At 42.9% G+C, this 19140-nt stretch overlaps 1 protein-coding gene across 5 annotated transcripts in view; it reads left to right on the forward strand.

Moving 5' to 3' along the window:
- Mre11 (MRE11 homolog, double strand break repair nuclease) overlaps positions 1–19140 on the forward strand; it is a 50486-nt gene that overhangs the window by 8937 nt on the left and 22409 nt on the right. For all 5 annotated transcript variants that reach the window (XM_021171752.2, XM_021171753.2, XM_021171751.2 and 2 more), the window contains 7 exons: positions 2117–2204; positions 3369–3510; positions 6094–6208; positions 9287–9472; positions 11731–11902; positions 15631–15711; positions 17715–17841. In XM_021171752.2, coding sequence (XP_021027411.1) covers positions 2117–2204; positions 3369–3510; positions 6094–6208; positions 9287–9472; positions 11731–11902; positions 15631–15711; positions 17715–17841 — 911 coding nt within the window. The remainder of the gene's footprint in view (positions 1–2116; positions 2205–3368; positions 3511–6093; positions 6209–9286; positions 9473–11730; positions 11903–15630; positions 15712–17714; positions 17842–19140) is intronic.

A 19140-nucleotide genomic window follows, 5' to 3' on the forward strand; every position in this document is an offset into this window, starting at 1 on the left:
GGAGCTCCCTGGGGTCTGGGTTAGTTGAGACTGCTGGTCTTCCTATGGGGTTGCTCTTGATTTCAGCTTCTTCAATCCTTGTAATTCAACTATAGAGGTCCCTGACTTCAGTCCAATGGTTGGGTGTAAGTGTCTGCTTCTGTCTCTGTCAGCTGCTGGTAGGGCCTCTCTAAGAACAGCCATGCCAGGCTGCCCATCTGTAAGCATATCATAGCATCAGTAATAGTGTCAGGTCTTGGTGTCCCCCGTGAGATGGAACCCAAGTTGGGCCAGTCATTGAACCTCCTTTCCTTCAGTCTTCTCCATTTTTGTCCCTGCAGTTCTTTTAGACTGGAGCAATTCTGGGTCAGGAATTTTGACTGTGGGTTAGTAGCCCTGTCCCTCTACTTTGAGACGCTGTCTATCTCCCGGAGGTGGACTCTTCCAGTTCCCTTTCCCCAGTGTTGGGCATTTTGGCTAAGGTCCTCTTTTAAGACATAAAAGACTAGGAACTCTCTTTTTTTATATGAACACTAACTTCACTTTCATCTCTCTGCATGGCATTCTGGTTAATTTCCCCTTCAATGGACAAACACAGAAGGGAAATTCTGAAAGGAGACTGAATTAGCAAAGATCAAGTAGCCTGATCAGATTATAAGTAATTTAAAATGTGGCTCATGAATTGTCAGAGAGGTAGAAGAGACTAGGAACTCCAAAAAGCCTCACATCACAGGCCATTAGTTTTTGATGGGGGGAGGGAGGGAGGAGATAGCTATTATTCATTGAGAGTTCTCTAAGAACTTGATTAAATATTAAAGAAAGTCTCTGTATAGGGGCTTTGTAAAAACATCCATCTCTTTCCTTGCTGTAAAGAGTGTACTTTTACAAAGGTTTTAAATCTTAGAGGTCTATTAACTTCCCAGTTACCAGCTGTCATACAAACTGTTTGTGGTTTGGTTTTGAATTTATTTGAGATGCCATCTACAAAACCCAGGAGCTAGAAAAAAAGAATGATACATTTGTCCTTTTAAAAATAAATACATTTATGGCAAAGGAATCCTGGAACAACCTTAAAAGTCATAGTTCACTAAGGAAGAGCACATGCAGCCCAGCACACATCAAGACTGGATTCCCAGTGACTGCTTCCTTAAGTTGATTTAAAAATCCACTAGTTTATAAAGCATAGGTGAAGAGCATACGTAGTGTACAGAAATGGCAATAGCACTAATGTCTACCAAGAGCAGCTGCCTCGTTTGTAAGGCATCAGATGAATCGAGACTGAAGTGTTCTTCTCATAGACACTGGTATAGGCAGACACATCTCAGTGCACATTAGTTACCTAAGACTCAGGTGTTTGTGCCAGTCTCCATGCCAACTGGTGAGTTTCTTGGAGCATGGTATGGGCGTTGGTATTTCTCAAAAGACACCTCCCCACCCTTCACCCCCTCGCTAATTAGAGTTTGTGGTGAGAATTCAGAACCACTGGTGTGCATTTCAAGGGTTGATGAAAACCCTGCTGCTGAGGTTGGGAGAATGACACATCCTTACTTGGAAAGCTATGGGAGGGACCTACCTAAACTCTGGACAGGACACTTACACTAGAACTCATGCAACATACAAAAAGCTCTCTGTGGAAAGATTTCAAAATAGATTAAGCAGGGGCAGAAAGCCATAGTGTTCTAACGTATGTAGGAAGGAAAAAAATGTGCTTTTTAATACATATATAGATAGAAATTGCTCACCCCAGTGTCACAGAGAAGAGGAACCTGATGTCTAGGGAAGGAATGGGCAGGGATTGAACTGTGCATGGAGCAACAGTGGAGCTGGTGATGGGTTATGAAACTTGGTGGTTGGATTCCAACCTGCACAGATCCTTTTTCCCCCTCCCTGAACTATAAGGAGAAGCCTTATACAAAGGGTTAAAAATTTGAGAAGCCTATTAACTTGTCAGCTATTAGTTGTCTCTGTTTTATACAATTCATATACTTTAAGATTTTTTTCAAGCTTTTTAATTTAACTGAGCTGGGGTTGTCTGCAGATATATGTTTGTAGCTACCTAGTGCATTACCTCTTGGAAGGAAAGTTTTGAGGAAATAGCTTTTATCCCTTACAGAAACTTTCACTGTTTTCTTTTAAGGTTTCCATGGGTGAACTACCAGGATGGCAATCTCAACATTTCCATTCCAGTATTTAGTATCCACGGCAACCATGACGATCCCACGGGGGTAATTACAGTTCTGTTGGAATCTTAAAAATGACATTGAATACTATCAGTACAATGCATCTACCTTTTTCCTAGTAATTAGCAGCCAAATCGAGTTATGAATTGAAATTAATTTCTTTTCATTTATGATTTTATATTTCTTAGTTGGTTTGTTTGTTTTTTAACATGGAATAAGAATTCTTACATGAGAGAGCCATCACTTTTTTTTTTCTTTGCAGTACTGAGGGAAGAGAGGAGGTCTGACACATGCCAGGCGACAGCTACTGGTTTCCCTTTTTATTTTGAGACAAGATCTCATTAAGTCGCCCAGGCTGGCCTTGAGCTTGTGATTCTGTTTCGGCCTTTAAGGACCTGCAATTACAGCCCTCAATACAGGGCTTGCTGGAGCCTTGCTTTTGTTTCATTGGAATTTGCTAACAGTGAGTTGCTAGGAGTGGAGTGACTGCCCACATAGTGCCTCTTAGCTTACTTGAGCTCCTGGATTCTCACTGTAAAAAGTGACCTTTTTTTTTTCGTATTTTAAATCTAGATTCAATTATTTTATTCCCTGTTTGATATGGAAGCAAGACTGGCAGTCCTAATAGAAAGTGTGTCTGTGTCTCCTCCTGACATGTAGGTCGTTAGTTTAGTTTATGGTCATGTACCCCCCAAAACGCCAACAAACAAACAAACCATCTTACAAGAGACCACTCTATATTACAAGGTCTTGTTTCACAGCTGGTTTTTATATTTTCCGTGGCCAGGGTGTCAGGTCAGTGATGAGGCGCTAGCTTTGCACCTGCTGTGGGTGATGTGCAGTTAGAAGAAGTAGCATCTTCATCACTGGGATTTAGTTTTGGGAAGACATTGTCATAATCTGTGTTTAATTACAACTTCAATGTCCTTAATCCAAAATTATTAAGCCAAAAGCGCTACAAAATCTTAAAGTTAGACTCAGAAGTTTTTGGTTTTAGATCCTGTTTGGTTTTGGGTTTTCACCTTGGGATTCTCACCTGTTAAGGTCTGCACAGCTGTACTAAAGTCAAGAAAACCCAAATTCTGAAAACACTAAATTTTGTGAGTAAGACACACTTGTGTACAGGGTGTGCTTTTGATGTGGGTGTGCTGCTCATCCAGACCACTCATTTCTGCAGACACACTCATGCTCTTTGAAACTTTGACACAGGCAGATGCCCTCTGTGCCCTGGATGTTTTAAGCTGTGCTGGGTTTGTGAATCACTTTGGACGGTCAATGTCGGTGGAGAAGGTTGACATTAGTCCGGTTCTGCTGCAGAAAGGAAGCACAAAACTCGCTCTGTACGGCTTAGGTAGGTGATTGACTTAGGTCAGATGTGATTTCTTTGTCCACGTCAGTGGAGAATTGTGTGTATGGTTGGCAAATACAGTGTTAGCGATAGTTTGGACCCATAGGGCTTCCAAAGGGGGGGGGATTGGACAAATTTGATTATTTCTTACTGATTTCTATAGAAGATAGTGGAATTTTCTGGTTAAAATGTTCTTAGTATTTCTAAGGACTGATAGCTCTTCATACCTAATGGCAGTTTTAGTAGAAAATAAAACAAGCAAACAAAAACTTGGCACTGTTTTGGACCTTTTATTTAGAGTCACATTTACAAAGCTGCATGGATGATAAGTGCAGACTAGTTAGCGGAACTGCATTTTGTGTCACAGAAGTCCGTGAGAGGGCTGGTGAGATGGCTCAGTGGGTAAGAGCACCCGACTGCTCTTCCGAAGGTCCAGAGTTCAAATCCCAGCAACCACATGGTGGCTCACAACCATCTGTAACGAGATCTGGCGCCCTCTTCTGGAGTATCTGAAGACAGCTACAGTGTACTTACATATAATAAATAAATAAATCTTTAAAAAAAAAAGAATGACTTTAAAAAAAAAAAAAAAAGAAGTCTGTGAGAGTTCAGAGTATACTATTCAGTATGGTAACACTGGCCTTTGTAGTGGGGAGACTGAAATCTGGCTGCTGTGAGTTGTGACACACTAGATATAAGAGACAGAGGAAGACCTGTTATTAACAGGTTATATATGTTAAAATTAATTTTGTAACTTACCTGTTTTAATGTGACCAGAAGAAAATTGTTTATGTAGCTGCTGCATTAGTGGCTCACATTATGTCCCTGTTCTACAACTGACATCTTATTGTTAAAGCAGATTTGGAAATGTGCTTTATCCTGGGTGTGCTATTATGTGCTCGTAATCTCAGCACTGTGGAGGTGAAGAGGGGAGAATCCTTGGGGCTCACTGGGCAGCAGTGTAGTGAAGTCAGGAAACTGTAGGCCAATGGGAGATTCAGTCTTCAAAACAACATGGATGGCACCGCAAAACCATACTCAAGGTTGACCTCTCATCTCCACCTACACCTCCTGCTTCCCTGCACGGCGCTGTGTTCATTTCACCGTTTTCTGTTTGTTTACTTTGTTTGTCTTTTGGTTTCTTTGAGACAGGGTTTCTCTGTGTAGCTCTAGTTGTCCTAGAACTCACTATGTAAACCAGGCTGGCCTCAAACCCACCGTCCTCTGCCTCCTGAGTGGGATTAAAGAAAGCTTTTTTTTTTTTTTTTTGCTAGACCTTATTGTACATGAATGAAAAACTAAGTATTATTTTTAAAGAACACATTTTTAAAATTCTGTATATTTTGTATCTCAGGTATTTTTGAGGCTAGAAATAATGTGTACAGCCCATTCATTTTGTCTGAATCTGAGATAGAAGGAGACAGACTTTAAAAAGCCATTGGCAGTTTCAGTGTCTGCAATATTTGCTATGTCTCCAGAAAAATGGCTTGCTCTCTTGGCTGTTACCTGGGACACCCACCCCTCTTCAGTGATCTTTTTGTCTCCCACATTATCCCGTCTTGTTCTGTTCTGTCGTCCTTAACTGGTGTCAGCTCCATCCTAAACCAAAGCATATGCTTTGTGATCAGCAAGCTCTCCACACTCTCAGACTTCTGGCAATCCTACCTCTACCTTCTCCTTCAGTAAAGTCTGTCTGAAGCCTACTGTCCCTGTGTCCCTCACAGTGCTCACGCCTGTGGGTGTTGGGGTCGCTGTTCCCCTCACATCCATAATCTGCTGTCTCTACATACTCTGCTTTAAGGAAGCCATTGCCATTGCGGGATGCCCTTCCCTCAGCCTGTGCCTTCAGTTTTTGCCAACACTTCAAGTGCTTTAGCATATAGGCTTCCCCACCAGCACTCTGGGCCCATGTGCTGGGCAGGGCCTGTCCCAGGTCCACCTCATAGTTCCCATAGCACATCCAGACATCTTTATCCATCCAGTCATTGGCTTCTCTTCTGTGGTCAGCATGTGAAATGGCAAACCGTCTCCAGCTCCAATTTATTACCATTTTGTTACTTGTTTTCTTGGTATCTTCTACTAGACCAAGGCAAGTCTCTTAGTATAAAAATAATTATTTAAAACCATTAAATTACTAAAAAGTGTAAACTTGGTATATGTAATAGTATTATACTTTAAAATACAGTTTAAAAATCTCATCCTTTTTAAACATCCATTATTTCTGTGCATGCTATTGGTATATCATAGTTGAAAAGCACATTTACTTCACATTCATGGTGAGAGGATGAGGGGTGATGTTAGACATCTCATCTCTCTAGTGGGTTGTAAGCATAGGGACGTCCTTTATTTCTCCTTTCACATTACCCTGATTTCTAAATGGAAAGTGTGTTTTGAATTCAACTGAGTGCTGTTGTGAATAAACCTGGGATAATAGATCCCATTTATACATGTGATTCCAGAATTAGATAGATAGCTGAACAGGAAAATATACTTTTGAGAAATGTTTTATTGAGGAGTAAAACCCTATTTACCTTCTAAACCCACTGTAGGAAAACAGTTTTAAAATTGTGTCGTGTCCCTCCACAGGCTCCATTCCAGATGAAAGGCTCTATCGGATGTTTGTCAATAAAAAAGTAACAATGTTGAGACCAAAGGAAGATGAGAACTCATGGTTTAACTTATTTGTGATTCATCAGAACAGGTAAAAACACTCTGAATAGTTTTACGTGAAGCACTGCGGTCCCCAAGACCTATTTGCGCAGGCCTTTAAGTAAAGGCCTGACTCCTTCACCATCACCAGGATGATGGATTCAAGGGGGGCTCTCCGTTTTGTGTGACTTCAGGCTGAACCTAGTTCACAAGTATTAGTACTTGTGAACGAATGTTTGCCTGGAATGGGTGAGACATGAAGATAAATGCACAGACATCGATGCAGCAGCATGGAATGTCACCATCTCATCTGTTTCTCATGTCCCTAAGAAACATTAGCCATTCTTCCATGTCCTTCACTGTGACTGTGTTATCCATATAAGGTGCTTACTATAGTAGGAATCGCCTGTGTGTATGTTATAGACCTCAAGGCTTTTGTTACATAACTGAATTTCATCCTTCCCAGTGCTTAGACGTGGTCCTGACTTACTGATCTGCAGTTGTATTTTTCTCCTGTCAGTGAACGTATATTTCCAATTTTTTGATGAAATGATCACTTCCTCCACCTCTCTCTCTCTCTCTCTCTCTCTCTCTCTCACTCTGTGTGTGTGTGTGTATTGTGTGAATGCATTTTCAGAAACAAAAGTAGATGAGCTGTCTTTTGCTAGTATGTACGTCATTTATTCTCCTGGTAGAGTCCATGATGACTGAGGAAGAGAAACCAGAATAAGCATGCTGTCTCCTATGTTCCCTACATCGGAAGGAGTGAGGCAAGGTGCTCAGAGTAATTGCAGGAAGCTGATAGGAGAGAGAGCCAGAGCTGGGAAGTCTTGAAGAAGACACCAAGGGATCTGGGCCTGACTGTGATGTATTTGAGTGCAGGCTTAGGCTAAGTGCTAGGTCAGTGCAAGTCTTCAGGAAGCAGACGTATGAGTCTGAAACTGTCTCAAGTGTGTTTTGGTATGTATGAATTCTATGAACCTTTACACCACTGCTGGCCACTGACTTCCTTTTCTGCCTCAACTGCATCACACAGGGAAAGGTGAAGGGGAAACTCATTATTACAAAAGGTTGATCTATAATGAAAAGTGGGAAGCCCTGCTGCAAGTGGTGATGTGTGCATCTCACTGCAGAAGATGGTGGTGCTCATGTCTGCTCAGAGGGTGAGCTGCTTGCTCCTCAGGGCAGCTCCCGGTTTTTATTTTGAAATTAGTATCTGGGGAAGGTGCTTGAATACCTTGTTTCCCATTGTACTTTTGTGGACTAACTTGAGCCTGCCGAGTGTTTATGTCCAGCAGTTAGCACTGTGGTATAAGACTTATACTGTTTGTTGGTTCTTTCCATATTAGTCCTTGACTTTCCTTGTAGGAAAGACCAGACCTTCCTCATTAATTCACCTCTTTATGTTTATATCATTAAGGACTTGAGGAGCTGGAAAGGAGGGAGAGGAAGGGAGGAGAGAGAGTATTTGTGTGTTTATGTTTCTCTGTTTATTTGTTGAGCATGGCCTTAGATTCTTGACCTCACAAGATGCTGCTGTTCAGGCTTGTGTTTTCCTGTCCTCGCCTTGGAGTCAACCAGTTCTCCGATGAGTTCTCATTGCTTCTATTGGTAGTACTTAGAACTAACATATATGAGCTCTAGGTGTGCTTGCTGTTGCTAGATCTCTTATATATCAGTGAACAGAGTTAATGTATAGTAATGCACGTAAGTGTCTCAGCTGTGTGTGTGTGCACAAAATAACACAACCATAAGTTCCTGCTGATTTTAATTTAATCCAGATCTACAGTGTGTGTGTGTGTGTGTGTGTGTGTGTGTGTGTGTGTGAGAGAGAGAGAGAGAGAGAGAGAGAGAGACACCCAGGCCCTTACACATGCTAGGAGGCAATGCTCTGGCACTGCATAGCATTCACGGTCCCCTTTGTTTCTGGTGTGTATTATATACAGTGCACAGAAGCGTTTGCTCCTCCTCGCCTCCATCTCTGTGAGGAACACTCTCTAATATTAGAGTCCAGTGTCTGCATTTCAGTTCCTGGCCTTCCACATCTGGTCAGGATGCCAGCCTCAAAGCTGTTGTGCTCCATTCCTCCCTCCCTTTTCACCACTGTGTGTGTGATTCTTACAGACAGATTAATTTCTTTCCCTTCTCATTCTTACATACATCTGCTGTTATTACACCTTAGGAGTTCTGGAAAACAGGATTGCTCATTTGGGTGTGTGTCCTTCAACCTTTGCACTTTATTTCTGCTTCTTTATGATGACCAGCTTGGATCTTGCTGCAGGAGAGAGACTGAAGTGGCGAGAGATTGTTTTGCAGTCTTGCAGCAGGCTGCCAGCATCCTTATCCCTTTGTTCCAGAAAAGATTGTGTGCTCTGTGAAGGCACAGTGGCATTGTGTTGTGTTTGAGTCATACACACAACATAAGAAACACCTCACACACAACATAAGAAACACATAGCCCTGCTGCTCCCCTAGCTCATTGTCCACCTTCCCTGAGCTCTGGAGTTTAGCTACATATCTTGTGGTACTGTGACTCCTCAAAGCTTATTCTCAATGCAGAATTCCCAGGCTTGCCCTTCCCTGCAGGGCACTCTGTCCCCTCATATGGACCTCCTCCTCAAGAGGCCTACTAATTCAGAGCCCAGCTTTCAGTTGAAGTCATTGTGTTTCAGTGTGCTGAAAACTGTTAATTTAATTGGCCATCTTATTCCTATTTATAATTAATAAATGAAACAGATGTTAAAGGCACTGCAAACATTTAGTAGTTTGATATTTTATCATGAAGTTTAGACTTAACCCATTTTTTTCCTCCTTTTTGGGGTATGCAATCAGGTTCAATTGTAGATTTGAGGTGGACAGAGCTCTTGTTTTCCCTACTTGGTCACAGTACAGTACTCTGTATAAACTCTGCTGTCTCCTTACAGTGCAGACCTGGAGGCTTCCTGCTTCCTCTCATGCCTCTGGCTTGATTGTACCCTGAAAGTTTGTAAGGTTGTACACTGGAATTCGATTCAATCACCAACCCTTTGGGAGTTTCTGACAAGAATGGAGAAAAAAGATTTGTGTAAACTTGAGAAGGAATTTTCCCTTGCTGCTATGAACTTATGTTCTGATTTAAATCTTGGTGTAGGAGTAAGCATGGAAATACCAACTTCATCCCAGAGCAGTTTTTGGATGACTTCATCGACCTTGTTATCTGGGGCCATGAACATGAGTGTAAAATTGGCCCAATCAAAAATGAGCAGCAGCTCTTCTATGTGTCTCAGCCCGGAAGCTCAGTGGTGACGTCCCTTTCCCCTGGAGAAGCTGTGAAGAAGTGAGTCCTTTAATATTCTAAGTCAGTTTTTCAGAAACCCTTGCTATGTCTGAGCATCCCACACTAGTGCTGTTGGCTGCAGAGGACAGCTTGTTTAGTTCTGGAGTCAAACACAGGTTTGCATGTAGGAGCTTTACCCACTGAGCCACCTCACCCGCCCTGAGGTCACTTTGTGTATGAGGCTTGGTTGTTGTAGTTGCTCTGTTTTAAAGGTTGGTTTTGTTTGTTTGTTTTCTTTCATTTTAATTGTCTCATTTATTCCCAGGCAAATAACAAACAAAAAACAAACAAATGCTGCTTTAAGAGAGGAATACAGATGCCTGTAGTTCACTTTGAAATACATCCAAAAAAATAAAGTGCAGGATAATAGGGAATGGTGTGCAGGTGGCTGAATAGATAATTTCATAAATACTTCACCATGGCATCCGGGAGTCGGGTAAAATGGGCTCACTACCAAACTTCTTACTTTGCTGTGCATCCTTTTTTTTTTTTCTCCCACAATAAAATGGGAGAAAAGGTTTTTTTGTAAATTCCATGATCTTGAATGGTTTCTGTTTAGCTTGTCTGGATATCATCTTGCTCAGTTACTAAGGGAGAGTAGGGTTGGACCAGTTAATTGCCAATGTGCTTTGTAGCTCCTAGATTCTCTTGTTCCCTCTTCCTCTGTGACAGGGAACACAAGGGTGACCATCACAGAGAGCAGTCATGTAAGCCTCCATGGTCTCAGTCTACTAACAGGGTTGTTGCTACAGCCATTTGTGGTAAGACTTCCCAGTTTAGCCTTGTCTCACTGGGGACACTCCTAGAGTTGATGTTCCTGAGTTTGCTTCTTTCAGCCTTAAGTTTTGTAACCTCGAAGGGTCACTCTCTTAGAATTTCCACTCAGGTGTGATTAGATTTAGATTTGGACAGCTTAAATGGCAGTTGGCAAGATCCTTAGGAGGTGTCATGACCCTAAAGGTCTGACTTGACTCACTTCTGTTTTGGCAGGGTAGTAAGGCCATGGCTATACTGATGTGCTCAAGCCTTTTGACTGAGAAAATGTTTGGTGGTTGTTGGCGATTTTGCTGCCTTTTAGGAAAATTCAAGACTAATATTTAAAAATAAATTTCAGATTAGCTACTATGTAGACATTTACAAATTTTAACAAAATCTATATATAAGCAGATTCCCATAGTAACTTAGTTGAGCTCTTTCTGGTTATAAATGTACTGTTGTAGCATATCTAATTTCTTTTGTGTCCGTGTTGGGGGATGGCTTTTAAAATGGTCTCCATGTAGCTTAGGCTGGCCTTGAACTGATGGTTCTCTTTCCATTGCCCCCACGTACTAGAATCAAAGAGTGTGCTGCCATGCCTAGCTTTCTTTTCTATATATATATATTTTTAATTAGATATTTTCTTTATTTTACTTTTCAAATGTTATCCCCTTTCCTAGTTTCCCCTCCGAAAATCCCCTATCCTCTGCCCCTCCCCCTGCCCCCCAACCCACACACTCCTGTTTCCTGGCCCTGGCATTCCCCTACACTTGGGCATAGAACCTTCACAGGACCAAGGGCCTCTCCTCCCATTGATGGCTGACTAGGCCATCCTCTGCTACATATGCAGTTAGAGCCAAGAGTCCCTCCATGTGATTTCTTTGATTGGTGGTTTAGTCCCAGGGAGCTCTGGGGTTACTGGTTAGTTCATATTGTTCATACCTAGCTTTCTAATGCAGTCTAAATTGCTGACATTTTGTGAGCTGGGCTTTGGTAGAAAGTTTTACGGGCAGCTCTGCTCAGGCCCTGATGGTTATGGTACAAACAGTACAAAGAGCATGGCAATGAGCTGTGTGCTTGCGTGGCTCTCTCTGTCTGGCATGCTCTGCATAGTCTTTATTATACTATAGTCAGGGTTGTCCCTTTGTGAAACTGTATTTGTTCAGATAGGAGAGATAGAGGGAATGATGGGGGAGTTCACTTTATTCTTAGGAAGAATGTTATTTTTTACTATTAAAAAATTAAAATTAAATTGACAGAAACATCTATTTTTAACAGTATTGTTTTATAAGCAAATATTTTATAAGAACTAAGAAAAAATGGAGCCTTTTATTTACAAACAGGGTCCCAACTAGCCTCTAACTTGTCATCCTCCTGCCTCAGTCTCCTGGGTGTTAGGAATCACAGGCATGTGCCCCCCAAGCCTTGTTGATAGCTTTGACTGTTTGTTCATCTTCCTGAGGGTGCCCACTAAATGTCTGAGCTCTTGGTCTTCTGTGCAGACATGTAGGCTTGCTGCGCATCAAAGGGAGAAAGATGAACATGCAGAAGCTGCCTCTCCGCACAGTGCGGCAGTTCTTCATGGAAGACGTGGTTCTGGCGAACCACCCAAATCTGTTCAACCCTGACAATCCTAAGGTGACCCAGGCCATCCAGAGCTTCTGTTTGGAGAAGGTAACTGTTTCCAAAAGCAACAGTGAAGTCTGCTTTGTTTGAAAACTCACTGCCCCTCGGTTACAGGGCTGAGCAGGAGAGAGGGAAGCTGTCTGTGTTTATTGCTCACGAAGCTGCACCACTGGTGCTCAGGACATGAGATCATCTTTCATTTATTTCTTTAAATAGAATTATTTACTCAAGAAATTTGTTCTTTGACAATTTCATACATGTATATAATATCCCCTTCTCTCCCTTTTCCTTTCCCATATGAAGTCTTTTTCCTATTCCTGTCTTCATTTTGTGACTCATTGAGTTTAAAACAGGGCCATCTGTGTGCCCCTGGGTTTGGAACCTATTGGTGCCTGGTCTTGTGCAAGATCCATGCAACCTTGTGAATTTATGGCTGTAGTGGTTATGTCATGCCTGGATGAGGCTCCACATCCATTCTTTTCCCCTGGCTCTTCCTTCTGCCCTGGCTTTCTCAGTGTCCTCCGAGCCTGAGAGGGGAACACATACTTGGACTTGTAGGGCTGAGTGTCCAACTGCAAAGCCTTTTCTTACATAGAAGAATGATGGATATCGAGAAGTCATCAGTTAACTCTCCTAGAACCTCCTTTTTTTTTTTTTCAAAGATTTGATTTATTGTATGTACATGAGTACACTGTAGCTGCCTTCAGACACACCAGGAAAGGGCATCACATCCCATTAGAGATGGTTGTGAGCCACCATGTGGGTGCTGGGAATTAAACTCAGGACCTCTGGAAGAGCAGTTGGTTCTCTTTACCACTGAGCCATCTCTCCAGAACTTTTTTTTTTTTTTTTCCTCCAGAACTTTTAAAGAGCACACACATCCAATCTCCTCACTTTGATCTGTGTTTGATAATGGCTCACCTTCCTTGTGAAAGCAGATGCTGACTTTGGAGATGAGAAGACACTGTGGTTCTAATTCCCATTACACATTCCTCCCACCCTAAAAACTACTCCAAATAGAATCTTAGCCTCCTTTTCTGTTGTAGACCTTGTAGACCGCTGCCACCCCTCAGCCTCTGCAGAGGTTCTGGCTCTCCTGCTGTAGTCAAGCTGCACATTTTTATCATATAGGCTGCAACTTGATAGCCGTAATAGCTGGGATTATTTAGTCCACACTCTGCCAGCTTTGATTTTACCTCTTATTCTCATGTAACGTAGGAAGTGGGGGTGATGATGGTGATCACGGATGCGTGCATACTGACTGCCTTTGTGAGCTCTGTCCCGAGATGCAGCGCCCGCCCGTGTATGGAAAGGTTCTACCTCCTGCTTTCTGTCTTCTTCTGTTACTTCCTCCTCTCTCCTCCTCCTTATTGTTTCTAGGAATTGAATCCAGGGCTTTATAGATGCTATACAATTTCTCTACCATTGAGTGCCTTAGCCTCCTAATCCATTCTCTCCCCCACAAACTAGACCTTAGATTACACAGCTGGCCATTATCACAGCTGAAGAAGCAACACGTGGCTTGCATAACTGAAAAGCTTTAGTGTGTGCATGTTCCAAGGTGACTGCTGTCACAGACTCAAGCTTACTAGGGTTATAGGCCTATCTCTGCCAGCTCTGCTCTTCACTATCAGAAAGATGTCAGCTGTGGCCAAGGTGCATATATTGTCTTTGCAGCTGAAAAAACTGTCACCCCACTAGCTCCAAATATCCCTGAATAGTTTTATTGGTGACCATTTCCTGAATTCAGGCAGGTAGGAAATCCCTGTGTTGACTTTGTATGATGTATCTACAGCAGCCAGCCCAAGGTTTCTCAGGCTTGGCACAGCTGGCATTTTGACCAGGTAATTCTCTGCTGTGGGAGCAGCTGGGGTTCTGTGCCTTACAGGATCTGCCACTAAATGCCATTAATCAGGGTATACTGTTGCTGTAATGGGCACTGCAACCAAAAGCAGCTTAGGGAGGAAGGGGTTATTTGGCTTATATGTCCTCAATCGCAATCTTTTTGGGAAGCTAAAACAGGAACTCGAGTCAGGCAGGGGCAGAGGTCAGGGAGGAGGCTTGCTTTCCATGACTTGCTAAGTCTGCTTTTTTAGAGAACCCAGGACCACTAGCCTAGGGTGACACTATCCACAGTGGGCTGGGCCATCCCACCAGTAACTAAGAAAATGTCCTTTAGCCCAGACCTGATGAATGCATTTCCACACGTGAAGTTCCCTCCTCTCAGATGACTCTAGCTGTGTCAAGTTGATGTAAAAACTAGCCAGCACACCCCTTTCTCTACAGTCACGATACGACAGACTGTGAAATGTTTCAAGGGTTGAAATCACCTCTGCTTGAGCTCTGCTGCAGTTCCTGTACCTAAAATCTGTTCTCCTCTCCTCTCCTCTCCTCTCCTCTCCTCTCCTCTTCTCTCTCTCTCTCTCTTTTAGACATGTTTTCGGTTTGAGGCCCTGGCTAGCCAGGAACTTGAGTGTGCTGTGACCCCCCTGCCTGTACCTCCCAAGTGCCTAGATTACTGGAATGCCCACCCTTAGGAGAGACATAAGAATCCAGACAGGAAGGGTGGTTATTGACAACAGTGATTTAAGCTGTGCATAATTTGGTCATTTCTGATATCTCTCTGATATGGTCCTTAATTATATTGTTATCTTCATACCTGTGAGGACAAGGTTTACTTGTTAAGTTTTGTTTTGTTTTGTTGGGGTTTTTTGTTTTGTTTTGTTTTGTTTTTTTGTATTTTAAACTTATTTTGGTTTTTGAAACAGAGTCTTGCTCTGTTGCTAAATTGGCCTGGAGCTCACTGGGGCCTCAAATGCTCAGCCTTCTTTCTGCCCCTGGAATGTGGGTTCCAGGCATGCAGGTGCCACCATGCCCAGCTTCCTACCTTTCTGTTTAGCACTTGTGCTACTGCCTGGCGCATGGGTGCCATGCATGCTGGCTGACTGGGAGTTGACTGAGCTGATCTCCTAAAGCTCTCTTCCATCCAGGAGTGCAGTCACTAGCACCAGAGGCTGTCGACTATAATACACTCAGAGTTCACTTTCTTGATTGTGCTAACCACATTTCAAGTACCCTATGTCCACATGTGCTTCATGGCAGTAGCCCCAGATACTACACAGGTAGATATTATTTCTGGGAACAGGCATGGTGCTGCATTCCTATAATCCCAGTACTTGGCAGGTGGAGGCAGGCAAATCAGGGCAGCATTATAAAATCTCACACTTGGAAAAGACTAGATTGGCAAACAGCTGCAGCCATTAGGAAGATGTGTTGGAAATAAAATCTGCCTTCTTGACCCTTAGCTTAGCTTTCTCAGGAACAGTGTAGGATAAGTGCTTTTGTTTGTGAATCTCTGAGATTTATAAGCTTGATCTGGTACATAGTGGAAACACTCATCTTGTTTACTTGAGCTTTTCCAAGGTAGACAATCCAAGATGCTATAGATTCCTGCAGAGTCTTTATGACTCCACTGAAAATTGGTTTAAAGTTAAGGAGGGTAACCCATGTTGAAACTTGAGTAGGAAATTGAAAGAGTCAATATTGTAGACTTTCTTGTGAAGGAGTTATGATTGAGATGGACAAATTACTGAGAATGTTTGTAAAATAAACTGTTAAGGGATGAGATTGGTGGGGGCACCACAAGCTTTAAAGGATGCAGTCAGCGAGATGGAGACCAGGGTGGCTGAGGATCTATCTGTGCAGAACTTTGCAGGAATATAAACTGTTTCAGCCAGTTTGCACGAAGTTTAATTCTTTGGCATTTTTATTCTGAGATTGAAGAAATGCTTGACAATGCTGAGCGGGAACGACTGGGGAATCCTCAGCAGCCGGGGAAGCCTCTTATCCGACTACGGGTAAGTGCTATGTGCATTAACCAATCCTTGTTAGGCTTTATAATAATGCACACCTAACATACTTTCCTGAAAATTAGTAAGGTAAGTGCTTAGAGCAATGGGAAGAGGCAAAAATGGGAAGCTGGAAGCTGTGGGCTTGGTCTAATCTCAGGTGAACTGTATTGATTTGGTAGTATATTCATATTTCTTGTCGTTTCCTAAATAATTTGTTTCTAATCAGCCCTTGCTCAGCCCTCTTGCTCCCCTGTGGGCACCTTGGTCTTGCTGAAGCTCCTGGGAGGAATTGCATGTATTCTCATTCTCTGTGAGTGTGTTCCAGCACTCCCTGCAGCCTGGTGCTGTGATGTGGGGCCTGTGGTGCTCCTGCCATGCTGATTCACTCCTGCTGTCCTTTCTGTTCACAGTACAAATGCTTGTATGTAATGTGTGCCGATTACTATTTTGGTTACTGTGAGCCGCACTGTCCTGTGAGTCAGCCCGTCCTTCCCACTCTGACAGAAAACTGACAGAAAAAGTAGAGTATGTTCATTTGTCCCACTGCTTCTCCCTCTGCACCAGCCCTGCTGAGTGTTTATCTTCCGTGTCCTAAGACAGATAGAGCCTACAGTCACTGTCTTCAAGTTCTGATGGAGCAGGTGACCTGTAATTTTGAGTTTGCTTCAGGTTTTGCCACTGAATTCCCTCAGTTACTCTGTGAGCTATCTCCAGCTCCTCCTGTCTCTTGGCCATCTTTTCATTCTAAGCGTCTGGCTTTAACAGCATTTGGTAGTAGTGAGTCTTGATTTTTTTATTTTTTATTTTTTATTTTTTGGTAAGTCCTGTGCTCAGGGAGTATGGCCTTAAATCCAGCAGCGTTGGCATCCCCAGTGTTAAAATGTGGAATTCCAGGTCCCACACTGACCCTGTTGCCTTCTGACAAGATCCCAGAGATTTGTGTGCACATTACCGCTTGAGAAGTCCTGGGATATTCCTGAGGGGCTGAGAATTTGATAGTGCTCAGTCCAGGAGGTTGGTGCTTTAATGTGAGAGTAGTCACAGTCTCACACTATACAGTCCAAAAATTCTTGTGAGTGCACAGATCAGGAGGCTGGTCCCTCAGGAGTCCCAATCTGGAGAGCCACTGTGTCCCCAGTCTGTGGACAAAGCCTGGAAATGCTCATTGTAATGTAAGAGAAGAATAGACAGTGGCAGCAGGATAAGCTAGCTCAGCAGCGAGGGGGAAGGGCAAGTGAGCTCTTACTTCGAGATGCCACCCACAACAGTTAAGGCAATCAAGACAAATGGTTTCAGAGGGTTAAAGTCTGCTGGTGGATCAGAGGCAGCAGGAGATAGGTGCCACCGTGGCTGGTATGGAAGCCGAGGGCTCACATTTTTAGCCATAAGCATGAGAGTGAGTGCAGGTCAGCAGTACATGATGCTCTTTACTGTCAAAGCCTACCTCTGAGAAGGCCATCCCCCCTAAGCCTCAGACTATGGGGGAATCTCATTCAAACTACCGTAAGTAGCCATTTCTCAGAACCCACAGACATGACAGTTCTCACTGTCTGGATTTTCCTGGCATTGTCTTTGTCCAGTCTGGGGCTGTCTTCCTGGGACCCAGGTGAATAAGCTGAGTTAGGTAAGGAGCATGTTTTGTTAAGGATTTATCCCTCTATTTTGAAAGTTGAGAAACTGACTTAAAAGATGCACCTTGTTTCTGGCTAATACCATGCTGTGTGCCTAGGCTATCGTTCCATCCTGAGATGCCATTTCCTTGTTCTGTTGAACAGGAAGTCTGTTTATGTAAACATCACCTGAGTATTATTCTGTCGATAGGACAAATAGTTTAACATCATCATGGTTATTACACACAGAACATAAGTTTGGAAATGTAAAAATATTGAGCTTTTAGACGGATATAACTAGTATACATGCCAGACTATAGAGGCCAAAAAAAAAAAATGTGTATTTCTCAAAAATTGGCACACTGTTTCCTGGTTTAATAGTTTATTCTGTCTTTCCAGGTGGACTATAGTGGAGGCTTTGAACCTTTCAACGTTCTTCGTTTTAGCCAGAAGTTTGTGGATCGAGTCGCTAACCCAAAAGATGTCATCCACTTTTTCAGGCACAGGGAACAAAAGGGAAAAACAGGTAAACTGGTTATTTTAGAAAGTTAAAGAATTTAACTGGCAATATTTGTATAAACCAGTCTTTGGTAAGATAAATACAAAATAGACGATTTTAGTATTTGTAATGTTAGACAAAAAAAAGGTAAGTGAATATTTTATCTTCTGAACATTTGGGGTATTTTCTTGTTTACTTGCTTTTAGAGGCAGTCTTGCTATGTAACCCAGTCTGGCCTCACACTGGATCTTGCCTTAGTGTCCTGAGTGCTGGGACTGTAGGCATGTGCAGTCCCACCCAGCTGCATTATGGTTTTTTTAAAGTTGTGACAATTAATGTAGGCTTGGGGAAAGGCTTTGTCTGCGAGTGACAGCGCTCATGACTTGAGACACGTGTTTTTCACTATCCGTGTTTATTTCCTACCACAGATGAATGGTCGGAGTGCATGCTCTCACCTTTTGCAGTATTAAGTATTTTGACTTTGTGTATACAGTGCTTTAGAAAGACTTCACACTTTAGAAGTCAAAAATGTTCTGTAGTTTGGTATTTTGATGATTAATAGTTCATTTCCAGTTAAATTTTACAGACTCCTAGTGCCCTGTTAACTATGTTTAAGTCAGCAACTAAAATAATGTTCTTTCATAAGAAGTATCCATTATGTTTGTTATAGAGTGCCCTTCCCTTTATAGCTAGTAAGAGAATTTTCAACAGTGGTAGAAATTAAGAATGATAGGGTTAGGAGAGGTGGATCAGTGGTTAGAGCACTGCCTGCTCTTCCAGAGGACCCAGGCTCCTTTCCCAGCAACCACATGGTGGCTCACAATGTCTATAACTCCAGTTTCAGGAGATCTGATGCTTTTCTCTAGCCTCTAGGCACTGCGTATACATGGTGCATAGATATACATTCAGGCAAACATTCATACACATTAGATGAAAATAAAATAGAATTTAAAAAAGTAGAAAGTTAAGAATGCTAAGAATTTAACCTGAAGCCATGATTCAGATACTGTTGGGAACAAAATAAAGGGGGCAGCCCTGGAGAAAAGTGGGGGAGGAAAAATATGCCATATCTGCCCAGAGTCCCTGTACTCTGGGTAGGTGGACGCAGGGGGACTGCCAGGCCCTTTCCACTTGGCCCCAGGTGAGCATGCCTGACCCATGCAGCGGGGGTGGGGTGGGGTGGGGGGCGTGGAGAAAGGGGCAGCCCCCGACCGGCCACCGCCCCCCCCCCGCTACCCTGCTAAAGCCCCAGGGTTGCAGGAGAGAGGGAATAGGAGAAGAAGTTTCCAACACTGACCAGAGTGTGCAGCGGGCCTTGATGGAGCA

Source organism: Mus caroli, chromosome 9, assembly GCF_900094665.2.
Source record: "Mus caroli chromosome 9, CAROLI_EIJ_v1.1, whole genome shotgun sequence".
Taxonomy (NCBI): domain Eukaryota; kingdom Metazoa; phylum Chordata; class Mammalia; order Rodentia; family Muridae; genus Mus; species Mus caroli.